We start from the raw sequence: 12870 nt of genomic DNA, 5'->3' as shown, positions 1-12870 counted from the left end.
CGTCCTCACTGGGTATTCCAGAGAGAATAAGAAGCTGAAGTGTCTGAAAAAAACGAGAAATATCAGAGAAAAAATCGAACAGAAAAGTAGCAGGACGCATTTCATTTTATTGGTTACAGCAGCGAAGGAACATGAGGGAGAACATAGCGGATATTAGATCCGGATATTGACCCCGGTGGCCTTCCTGACCGCTGTTCCCTGAACCTTCCTCCGGTGGGCCTTTCCCACGGCGAGGTGAGAGGTTTGGTGTTAGGAGGGGTGTGAAGTATCCACACCTCCACCAGGGCAGACAGACAACCCTGCTCTGCAGCCCTCCAAACAGCCCCGCACGCCACACCACACACACCAACATTAATAACCAGCTTTCATGTTATTTACAATGAGTAGTTGATAAATAGTATTTTTCATGAGTTTGTCCAGTGAACGTTCTGCCAATCAGTATTCACACTCTCTCTCATTCCTCCACACCCCTTGAAGTTTGAAAGGCATTGATCAGAGTTCATCAGACTAGATCAGTTCATATTAGGACTATTTATAACTAATATATTTAATAAGAGAATACGATTGTGTTCTGCTCTGTTGTCCTGGAGGTTCCCAGGGTTAGGTGAGACGTGGGGTGGTTCTGGTCAGTGTTGGCAGGGGTGTGAACATTACACACCTCTGGGTGAAGGCATGTTTGGACTTCTTACCTTGCTAGATGGTCATCTACCCCTCTAACCCCACCTCTGACCAGCACTCAAACTCACTCACTCAAACTTTCATAAGCCGCATTTGAATATGTCAACTACTGTGTGTGATGTCTTTGCATTTGGAATGCTCATTTGCATGGGGATTTTCAGCTATGATTTATTTGTTATTCATGTCCATAAGGAGCAGCTTTGGTTAAGCGTCCTGCTCAAGGATGCACACACAGGTAGTCTAGAGATTGTCAATCTGCAGAGATTGGCGTTCAAAGCCTCTAAGCCTTTTGGCTGGGAGTCAAACACCCTGACCGCTAGGCGTTCTTACCCCCCTCTCCCTGGTCTGGTCTGTCTGTTCTGTCCTACGCAGAACAGAGACTCTCTCGAGACTTTCTACCAAAAGCGACAGATCCATTTGGTCACAAATGGATCAAATGGAAACTGTTCTAAAGTCATAGATGTAAATTATAATATATCTGTACATCACTTTGTCTACCCTGACCTCCTGAACTCTTCCTGTGAGCTCTGCTGAGCTCCAGCGCAGTTCAAACTCTGGTGGTCTTCTCCCGGGAGAAGGTGAGCGGTACGGTGGCTCCACCAGGGTGTGAAGTCCACACACCTCTGGGTCTGTGGTCCTTCAGATAACACTGCAGCTCGTCAATCCTGCGCTACTTACCCGCACTTCATTTCATTCAGCACAACCTTGCCCTGAATCTGAATGTATTTTGGGTAAATTGAGTGTTGAAATAAGTTTAATTGAGTGTTTTTCCACTCACTCTAGCCCCTGAAAGCTCACCCATGAAAACCTCTCTCACACATTATTACAACAACATTGAAAGTCTGTCATGCCCTGACTATATTACTGATTAGATTATATGATCTAATACAATTATCACTGAAAATGACCTCCTCACTACATATTGGCCTCCCATTTTATCATCAATTAAATCAGATTAGATTGAATCAGTGATTAGATCTAGTATGCATTTGATCAAATGACGTCACACTTTTAAATTACAATAGACTATTATACAAGGTAGGTTTTGTAAAATTGTAGGCTTGTACCATTCTTTAAATATTAAAATAGGTGTTATTCTTAATTCATTGCAATGACCCAATACCCCTTGTGACCCTAAGCCTTCTCAGCCTGACCTCTGCTGACCTTTGGGTCAGTTTCTACCCTGTGTCCCTGGAGGTTCTTTCCCAGGGCGAGGTGAGACACGGGGGGGGGGGGGGGGGGTACCAGTTAGTGTTGGCAGGGGTGTGAACATTACACACCTCTGGGTGAAGACATGTTTGGACTTCTTACCTTGACAGATTCTCATCTACCCCTCTAACCCCACCTCTGACCAGCACTCAAACTCACTCATACTTTCATGAGCCACATTTAATCCAATCAAATGTTTTCTTTAACTGTGATGCGTCTTCTCATTTGGAACAGGCCTTTGGTCGACCTCAGCAGAGTTTTCTGACTGGACTATTGAGTCATTCAGCAGATCTTTCCAGTTGACCCAGTGAGGGCCATCCGTCTGGTGAGCAGGGGGATTGAGAGTCCCAGTTCGTGGAAGGTTGAAAGGGTCTGGGGAGTCACGTGTCAGAGGCTGCAAGAGACCTGCGGAAATCCTTCCCCTCTTGTCTCTGGTCCGTTCTGTCCCATTTAGACCAGCAGAGAGTCTCTCTCCTCTGAGCCCCCTCCCCACAAAATGACCGTCCTTAAGTTGTAGATGTTAATAATAGTACATCTCATACTTTCCATTTTGTCTACCCTGACCTCCTGAACTCTTCCTGTGAGCTCTGCTGAGCTCCAGCGCAGTTCAAACTCTGGTGGTCTTCTCCCGGGAGAAGGTGAGCGGTACGGTGGCTCCACCAGGGTGTGAAGTCCACACACCTCTGGGTCTGTGGTCCTTCAGATAACACTGCAGCTCGTCAATCCTGCGCTACTTACCCGCACTTCATTTCATTCAGCACAACCTTGCCCTGAATTAGAATGTATTTCGGGTAAATTGAGTGTTATAATACGTTTAATGGAGTGTTTTTCCACTCACTCTAGCCCCTGAAAGCTCACCCATGAAAACCTCTCACACACATTATTACAACAACATTTAAAATCTGTCATGCCCTGACAATTTTGCTGACTAGATCAGATTGTGTGTAATTATAACAAATATCATTTTCAAAAATGTAATATAATAATATGCTATTATAATTGTATAAAGCATGTATTTTCCTATATAACTAAACATTGTCCCCCTTGGAGTCTCTGCACTGGTCCCTGTGGTTCTTTCCCAGGGCGAGGTGAGACACGGGGGGGGGGGGGTACCAGTTAGTGTTGGCAGGGGTGTGAACATTACACACCTCTGGGTGAAGACATGTTTGGACTTCTTATCTTGACCTCATCGCCCCCTCTAACCCCACCTCTGACCAGCACAGAAACCTACATACTATTATTATGTATCCTCATATACCCGTACCTACATACTAACAGCCACAATGTAGTTACCTTTAGACATTTTTGGTGGCATGGCATTTGGAATGTGCCTTTGGTCAACGTCAGAGGGATTTTCTGAAGTGACTATTTAGTGAGCAGATGCTTTAATTCAAATTGAAATTTTAAATAATTAATTTAAATACATGTATTTAACAGCATGTAGCGGATATTCAGTGTGCTTATGGATGCATTCAGGTAGTCTGTAGACATAAGGGTTTGAACCCACAACCCTTTGTTTGGGACTCTGAGCACCCTAACCAGCACCCTAACCAGCACCCTAACTGCTAGGCTTTTATACCCTCTCGTTTCTGGTCATTGGACATCATCAGACTATGAAATCAGAATAGATTGGACTAGATTAGACTATAAAGTCAGAACAAATTTGACTAGATTATATAAGAATACATTGGACTAGATTAGAGAATAACATTAGAATACATTGGACTAGATTAGAGAATAACATTAGAATACATTGGACTAGATTAGACTATATTACATTAGACTTGATTAGTGATTAGACTACATTAGATAATGTCTACCCAGGGCTGATTGTTCAGCCCATTAGAGGGACCTTGAAAAAGTTCTACACAACCCTGCTCATTTCACTGGATACAATTTACGCAATCACATATTTTTTATTAATGTCATGTTTTAATTTACAACCAGATATATTTTTAATTGTAATTGTAATATAACACTAGTAAGTATAGTAACATGATATTTACACCACAAAGTAATTTTTAAGAAATGAAAAATGGAATATGTTGTTTGCTCAAAGATTCAACCCCTTTGACTTTGTCAAACCTAAATCAAATTAGATACACAGTGTGACCTTCAGAAGCTACCTAATTAGTTTGGGCTGTTATAGTGTTTAATAGTAACGGTCCAGAAGGAACAATCACATATTTCATTATAATCCCTTCAGTTCAGTGGCTGCAATAAAAACAGTTCATGAAACACATGTTCTGAATGCTGAGTATGGCCTGTATGGCATAATGATTTTTAAAAAGCCATTACTTTTCTTAAAAAAGGGAGGTCAACTCATCAAGGATCTATAGACTGGCCAGTGATCCAGTTTGATCCATGTTTAAAACGTTATGAAGAGTCTTGTTGCAGAGTTGGAAAATAACTACAAGTCCATGCAACTTGATTTGACAATTTGCACACAACAGCGAGTTACATTTATAACAACAAATCTGACCCAACCTTCTCTTTTCAAACATTCAGCAATTCTATTTGCCAAAGTTTCCACTAAGTTGTGTTTTTAAACTGTGCCATGAAATGCACTCCCTACAAGGCAGCATTTTATATATCCATCATGTACTTTCATCACACAGACAGAAAACAGATTTATTTTTAATCGTGTGACTTTTTTATCCAGTCTGTGTACATTTGAACACTATTAAGTGCTGGGCTCTTGCCATCGCTGCGACCCTCTAACCTGCTGACCTTTATATCCCTGGCCCTCCTGAGTGTCTCTGGACGTTCTTTCCCATGGCGAGGTGAGACGTATACAGCGGCACCAGTTAGTGTCAGCGGGGGGTGAACACCACACACCTCTGGGGGAGAGGTGTTTGGACTAAACTTGACTGATTCTATGACCCCATTAACCCCAACGAGACACCACTGAAACTCTACTCATTACCGTTATATAATGTGCTCTAGTATCTGAAATGTGTCTACATATGTAGTTTGTTCACCTCAGAGCTTTTCTCGAGGGACTGTTTGCCATCGTGTCTCTGGCTTGGCTCGATCTTACATATTCTATGGTTATAGCGGGTGTGTGTGTGTGTACACCTTATATTGTGTTATTCAACAGAAACACTGAACAATAAGAGGCCTTTCATTAAGTTTTGCCCATACTAATGAATACCTCTTATTCAGACACACTATGGTTACAAAAATATGATCAATTGTGTTGACCAGAATATATATTATCTATATTAATTATTGAATATTATAGAATATTATAGAATGGAGTAGCATACAGTTGCTAGGTAGGATATCTGCTGTTTCTTTTGTTTGTCATATAAAATATATCGTATCCTTATGTATTATCATCCTTAAATATGGACCCCTGGTATCCACACACACTCTCTTGCTCTGAACTCTGCTGAACTTTAGTCCTGTTACAACACCGTGTCCCTGGTGTGTGTTTCCCAGGCTAGGTGAGACTGAAGGTGGTACCAGGGAGTGTGAGTAGAAGTGAGAACATTACACACCTCTAGGTCAGCTGTGTTTGGTTTTAGAAAAGCATGCACCCGGCCCTCTGAACAACATGAACAATGAAGACACCGACGCTACCACCAACAAGCAATATTTAAGATAATCATTTATTTAGCTTTATTACACTTTTTATACTTAAAGTGATGCAAACATATTTCGCACTCTTACAATATTGAATTGCACAATTTCAGAGAGAGAACTGCCCAAAAAAATATCCAATGAACACAAAGCCTGTTTCTCCCTTTAGTCATTCTGTGGCAGTTTGTTTGGCCCATTGTCGGTTGCCGGGATACACAGCCTTGTTGGGGCTGCAGACACACTCCACGTGTGGAAGTGTGGCCATCGGCACCGGGGAAGGTGACAAAGTGTGTCTCGTCATGGTGTGACATTTCTTCTTTATCTTACGCAATGAATCCCGGGTTCCCATGGTCACAACAACCAGGAACAGCCGCAAGGAAGACGCCATGACCGTTTTGTTTAAGTAGATTGTAATTGTTGCTGTGTATTAATTCATTTATTTATGAAGCTATAATTGTTGTGTCTCACCGGTGAATAGCAAAACACACACACACACACACACGCACGCACGCACGCACGCACGCACGCACGCACACACACACACACACACACACACACACACACACACACACACACACACACACACACACATATTTTCAATTATTATTTAATTCAAATCATGAATGACCTTTGTATAAATATGACCTGTATAATGGTTGCATTTTATTATCATTATAATAATTTGAATAATATTATTATAAATATAATTATTAATTGTTATTATGAGTGCTTGTAATTTATATTTTGAAATATATGAGACATGCACTCAGTCTCCCCTCCTCTCACTACCCCTCATTCTAAAACATGAAAATAAATAAACACTGATTGGGTTGTGGTAGTAAATTGAGGAATAGGGTTTGCATTCAAAATCCTTTGTATGTGTGTTTGTGTCATGCGTGTGTTAACAAAAAAAAGTCAGACTAGATGAGAAAACAGCAACCGACATTTCAGTTGCTTCCTTGTGTTTTTTCCTTAATGTCATTGAAACATCATTTGGGAAATAGTGCAGGGACCGCCCCTTTTGGAACGGCTCTGATTCCGGAAGTCATTTACCCATTAATTTTCCCATTGACTTTTCGTAAAATCATTATATAAAGAGTTTTAAGACTTGAACCAAGCCAATCGTTCCTCCTAGTCGTGACCATAAAACATTTGATTCGGAGCAAAAAATTATTCGGAAAACGGAAGAAAAGACTGTGTACATTATTTTTTTGAAAGAGTGAAGGAACTACTTCTACCTTAAACCATTACATTAGTTTAGCGCGTTTATTGCATATTATAACCTTTTTCATTATTATATTGTTTATATATTGTTAATACAAGTTGTGTCATGTATTCAGTGTATCAGACCCTTATGCTGTGAACCCATTTAACCAGCAGGGGGTGCAATAGGCCTATAACCTAAATGCGTGTGTACGTTCTTGGTAACCACACTTGGGGGCAGTCTTGCCCTTTCCCTCAACACCTACGGGCCTCTATAATATAAATACCAAAGTTGTGATTTGAGGTTGAGGTGTGTATTGTACCCTGAGGCCCGAACACTGAGCTGGCTTAATGGTTTACACGACATAGGCTGCCTGTTAAGTGACAGACACGGTGTGTTCATTATGCTGATAGGCCTAGTTTACACCCTGTACTCCACTCTATAAATAGACCTTGTCTATTAACCTGGTAGAAGTGTGGAAAAGGACGCTGAGAAAAAGCAGATATGACACAATATACAATGTCAAAGTCATAATGCATCAAACATCTTGTTATTTTATCCTTCCTCCCCAATATAAATAGTTAGTTTGATCTCCTCTCCTCTGTGAGACGTGTGCAGTGGAGATAATTACAATTTCAGCGACGTTTGCCAGGTGATTACCCGATAATCCCCTATTTCATTTGATAAATCACGCATTGATTTGCCTCCGATGGTGGACCTAATGGATCTTTCCGCCGCGGTGGTGGTGTGTACGCCGGGGCGAGCGGACAACGTGGGATTGAGGGCAGAACAACACGGAGCGGAATGATCGTCGATGTCGAAGGTTGAGCGACTAGAAGGCACGTTGAGTTCATCTCATCAAACTAAATTAAAATAAACAATCGGAATAAGCGCTGTGCCCTATACGCGCAATAAGGATAGGGTCTGGACTCTCTCTCTCTCTCTCTCTCTCTCTCTCTCTCTCTCTCTCTCTCTCTCTCTCTCCCTCTCCCCCTGTCAATCTTATATCCCTACACCATTAATATCTCATCCCTCCTGTTTACATTCTGCTCTTCTACTTCACAAAGATGCACAATCACGAATACCTTACTCATACATCCACTAAAGTGTATCATTATGAAGAGAAGGAGGAAGGGCGAGCGAGGGAGAGAGTGATCAGATGGAGAATAGATGAGCAGGCTGAAGCAGGAGGAGCAGAGAGCTGCTTGGTATTCACCTGTCTCCCTCGGATCAATAAAGGTAATTTGGGCTGATTCCTCCCTGAAGGCCTCTTAGCAGACAGAAGGAGGAGCGGGGGTCAGCCTCCACTGAGCTGCGAGGGGCCCGGATAACTTGGAAACACATTACCCGCCTCGTTCACATATCTCACCACCTCGACAAGAGCTAGCGGAGGGAGGGAGAGGGTGGTGGAGGGAGAGGGTGGTGGAGGGAGAGGGTGATGGAGGGAGAGGGAGGTGGAGGGAGAGGGTGATGGAGGGAGAGGGTGATGGAGGGAGAGGGAGGTGGAGGGAGAGGGTGATGGAGGGAGAGGGTGATGGAGGGAGAGGGTGGTGGAGGGAGAGGGTGATGGAGGGAGAGGGTGATGGAGAGAGGGAGCGGGCGAGGCAGAGAGCCAGGCATGGTTGTGCATAGTTCTCTCCCAAATACCTTGATGACTGCGGCTTTACGAGACGTCAGGTGGGAGCTGCGCCGAGTGCTCTGGGATAGATAGATAGATAGATATATACACGTGTACATGGTCGAGAAGTCCATGTGGGCAGACGTTCTGAAGCGGGTATCAATTGGTTTGAACAGAGTGTTTGACTCAGGTCGCCAGTGGCAGCTGGGTTCATTGCTTTGGACCAATTATGCTGCATAAGCTGCCAGAGCTTTCCGGCGCTACCTCCCCCCCCCCCCAAGATATAGGTTTTTTATACCCAGGAAGTAACAATGCCCCACTTATTGATTGTGTAAGTATGTCCCACACATCTAGAGGAGGGTTAGTTATGTGTCAGTTCCAAGTTGCATTCCAATCACAGCTTTGGAAACATGTGAATGAAGGAACGGCCATAACGGCGTGGAGATCTGATCTTAGTGACAACAGGGTCACGTGATTCTGCTCTACATGGCGCTAACGGTTCAATCAGGTAATGACATGATGGAAGTGTTTTCATTCAACCAAAATGTAATTGTACAGATGATGTAACTCTGATATAACTGGGCTCTGTGACCACTTGTGTACCTCCCCCTATCAGTCAAGCACTGAACAGATAAACATCAGTGCTTTTGAACCCCACACGTCGTATTCAGCGTTGACAATCTAGGGCCCAGGAGACCTTCCACAGAGTGACGCTGGTTCTTTGCTGTCGCTAGAGGCCCATTGCTCAGAGGCGTATGGCGAGATATAGTGAGGTCATGAGCAGCGATAGGACATATCAATCAATTTGCAATACCCCTTGTGGCAATGCTTTTTTACAACGTCATGGCATCATGTCGACATAACACGATGTGTACATGTTTTCCTCGTCCCCTCCGATGAGGGAACAGTAATCGATGATCAGCAGTTGAGCAGGGCCTGGCCAACGTGGACGTGTGGGTTTAGACTCGCCGGCTTGATGATGTATGCAAAACCTCAAGAGACCTGATCAATGAAAACAACGGCTTTGTGTGGGTCAGGAGTACCAGGATCAATCCGTTGCATCGCCACAAACCGTGATGGACAGCCGCCAAAGGGTTCTCCTTCAACATGAGACCAGATGATCAGGATGTGATTTAAATCGGCTCCTTCCCAGACCGCAGCCGCGGTCCCCTCGCCGGGGGCCCCTCGCCGGGGGCCCCTCGCCGGGGGCCGAGCGGGTCAGAGGGACATCAGGAGCGCCGGCGGGGGGGGGGGGGGGTGGGGTTGACTCCAGGGCCCGGGTCAGCACCATCCATACCCATGAACCACGAGGGGCGCGGCTGAATGCCCGATGAGCAATAAAGAGAACACCCAGCAGCCAGGGCGGTGCCAGGGAGACACACAGGTTCTACTGCGCCCGTTCTTTTGTTTTTATAGCCTCTGTCATTTAATTCATTCATTTGACGCGATGGTAAAATATAAATTCAAGTGTGGAGTGTGGAGCAAGAGCTTATTTATTTAGTGTGGGCCCCTGAAGGGATGTCAAATAAACCTGGTGTTTTGTTAAGATCCTGCTGCTGTTGCAATATTTTGTGTAAAAGCCTAAAATTGATCACCAGAGTCGCGGCGTAAGTGAACACTAGCCATTATTTTTTTGCATTATCTTTGTATTGATTGATTCTCCAGCTCGCTGGCTTCTTGGCCAAGTCCAGCAAACTTTTATGGCCTCATATTGATACGGAGTTAATCCTCCACAAAGTTGGGAGCAGAAAACACAAGCTTGCTGTACAGTGATTTAAGATAATGAGCTCATCTGCTGATTTCCTTCTCTTGGCGCCTGGTGGAGCAGTGATGACGGAGCATCACGGGGCGACAGCCACTCATCAGCTGGCTTCTGTCCTCCAGATGATGCACCGGCTATCCTACACCAAGCGCTCGCCCTCTCATGTCCGTGCCTGTCAGTCTCATGGAGAGCGAGACAGCGCGCGCGCATGTGTGTGTGTGTGTGTGTGTGTGTGTGTGTGTGTACGGAGACGCTGCCCTGCCACATGCTGTGTGTGAAAGCGTCTTTTTACGAGCTGTGAAACGGCGAGGCCACAGAGTGGACTGAGCCCTGAAGTAGCGGTCGGTCTCTGCAGGGCTCCTGTGGGGTGGTCTCGGGGGGAGACGGCCCCACACAGCATTTCACTACACGTCTGTTCCACACCGCCACCACCGAGTAAAACAATCTTTCTCCCGGTTTAGCATTTGAATAATAGTCTACCTTCAATTTGCTTCATCTGCCCACAAAATCCAATTTCCCTCAGTGGTATTATTCACCAGTTCTCCAGGAAGCACATATTGATAGCCCAACATGCGTAGAGTTAGCTGACGAGTGATTTTGATTCTGGCACCATGACCTAATCACCATATCTTATTATCATTCACATGAAAACACTAATTACAAAAGCAGGGTGAACCTGATTTATGCTAATAGAAACGTGAATATGCCACGGATGGATTAATCTAGAGCATAGGACCCTGTGTTGGTGTTAACTAGATTAGCATGTGATTACCATAGCATGGCTGGTAGCGCGCCGCCGCCGCCACCGCCGCCGCCGCCGCCGCCGCCCTGATTGGGCTCGTGCGACGCGGCGGCTCCGCGCGCGACGGCGGGGAGATGACATCAAATGAACAGTTTAGATTTCATCCCCCAAAGCAAAAGATTTGTGATTAAAACCTGCTAAATTGTTGAAGTCTCTGTCACAGCATGAATGCCGGGCCGAGCCACCAGCGACGGCTTTGGGGGTGAGGAGACGGAGGAGCAGAGAGGAACGTCGGCTAAGTGGTGTTGTGGAAACAAGCGGCTAGGAGCAGGAAGCGCGTCGGTGCAGCAGGTGTCAGCCCTAGATTTGTGTATCATATGCACGCGCGTCTAATAACAATCACAATCACTTAGCGGGCGATTAAAGCCCAGCGCCTCCTCAACCAGGGCTGCGTTGGACGGCGGCAGAAGGAGGAGTTTCGCGGACTTGTCTCCAACGAGGCGCGTCACGGAGACAAATGACATAACCATCGCTCCCATCTCCGTTCAGCATTCAGGCGCTCTTCGTCTCAACGGCGATCCTGTTCTCTTGTCCATCTGTTCCTGGGGTCGGGCACCCTGAGCTCTCTCTCTCTCTCTCCCTCTCTCTCTCTCTCTCTCTCTCCCTCTCTCTCTCTCTCTCTCCCTCTCTCTCTCTCTCTCTCCACTGACACTGGGCCGGAGGATGCGTTTGTCTCAGAAGACGCCCGCCAGCCACACAAAGAGGAACTTAAGCAGGAGAAGGGCCCACCCCACTCCCCTCGCCTTGATCCCTCTATTGATAGGACCCCCCACCCCCCACCACCCCCCACCCACCCACCACCCACCCCCCACCACCCCCCACCCCCCCGTCCCGTCCTCCTGGACTGGCTGTGTCTCTCTCCCCAGCCTGCTCCAGAGGGATTATCTAATAACCTATTAATATTAAATAATAATAATAAATAATATTAAATTAATAGGGCTATTAACCGCCGTACCGATGGCCTCCGACGGCGGTGGGTGTAGGGTAGGGGGCAGAGCGGGGTGGGGGGGTGGGTGTAGGGGTAGGGGGCAGAGCGGGGTGGGGGGGGTGGGGGTAGGGGTAGGGGGCAGAGCGGGGTGGGGGGGGTGGGGTAGGGGTAGGGGGCAGAGCGGGGTGGGGGGGTGGGGGTAGGGGTAGGGGGCAGAGCGGGGTGGGGGGGGTGGGGGTAGGGGTAGGGGGCAGAGTGGGGTGGGGGGTGGGGGTAGGGGGCAGAGTGGGGTGGGGGGGGTGTAGGGGGCAGAGCGGGGTGGGGGGGTGGCTGTAGGGGTAGGGGGCAGAGCGGGGTGGGGGGGGGGGGTGGTGCACATGGCCCTCCACCAGAAGGAGCCCATTGACGAAGGCAACAGATTGGCCTTCCTTTGAGTGTACCTGATGGCCCCTCCTCCTCCTCCTCATCCTCTCTCGACCCCTAGGCCCTACCCCTCCCCCCCCCTCCCCTCTCTATCTCTTCTTTACCCCCCCTCCCTTCTCTTCTCCTTTGAAACCAACCAAACACAAATCCTGTGCTTCCCCTTGTCCTCCTGACACACACACCGTGTGGTGTGTGTGCCGGGCTGGAGGATGGGCCGGGGCCCATTGTGGCTAATCTGTGTTCAAAGGGTCCGGCGGCGGCGGTGGCGGCGGCGGCGGCAGCAGCGGCGATGAGTGCTGTCCTTTTTCTAATTTGGGATTAGGAGGTTTGTCAGCACTAGGCCCGCTCTGTTCAGCCCCGCTGCTCCTAGGCTCTGGCGGAGGCTTCCACACACACAGTGCATTTGTGCACGCACACGCATATACACAAATGCACGCGCACGCGCAACACACACACACACACACACACACACACACACACACACATACACATAAATATAAACAGGCAAGCAGCTATGACTGCTTGCCTGTTGTGGTGTGCGTTTGACAAATAAAATAACTTGAACTTGAAACCACACACATACACACACATATACACGCGCGCACACACACACACACACACACACACACACACACACACACACACAACCACACACAGGACA

General features: G+C 46.7%; 1 protein-coding gene across 1 annotated transcript in view; it reads left to right on the top strand.

The window, feature by feature from the left end:
- LOC311364356 (uncharacterized protein) overlaps nt 1-12870 on the top strand; it is a gene marked incomplete at both ends in the record, with an annotated part of 34374 nt that overhangs the window by 521 nt on the left and 20983 nt on the right. The window contains 3 exons of the mRNA XM_084484331.1: nt 1204-1263; nt 2473-2525; nt 2970-2975. Of these exons, the coding sequence (XP_084340457.1) occupies nt 1204-1263; nt 2473-2525; nt 2970-2975 (119 nt within the window). The remainder of the gene's footprint in view (nt 1-1203; nt 1264-2472; nt 2526-2969; nt 2976-12870) is intronic.

The sequence above is a fragment of the Micromesistius poutassou genome (genome assembly GCF_964030765.1).
Source record: "Micromesistius poutassou genome assembly, chromosome: 19".
Lineage (NCBI taxonomy): Eukaryota > Metazoa > Chordata > Actinopteri > Gadiformes > Gadidae > Micromesistius > Micromesistius poutassou.
The sequence above is the reverse complement of the archived record's forward strand: the minus strand, read 5'-3'. Positions and strand labels throughout refer to the sequence as shown.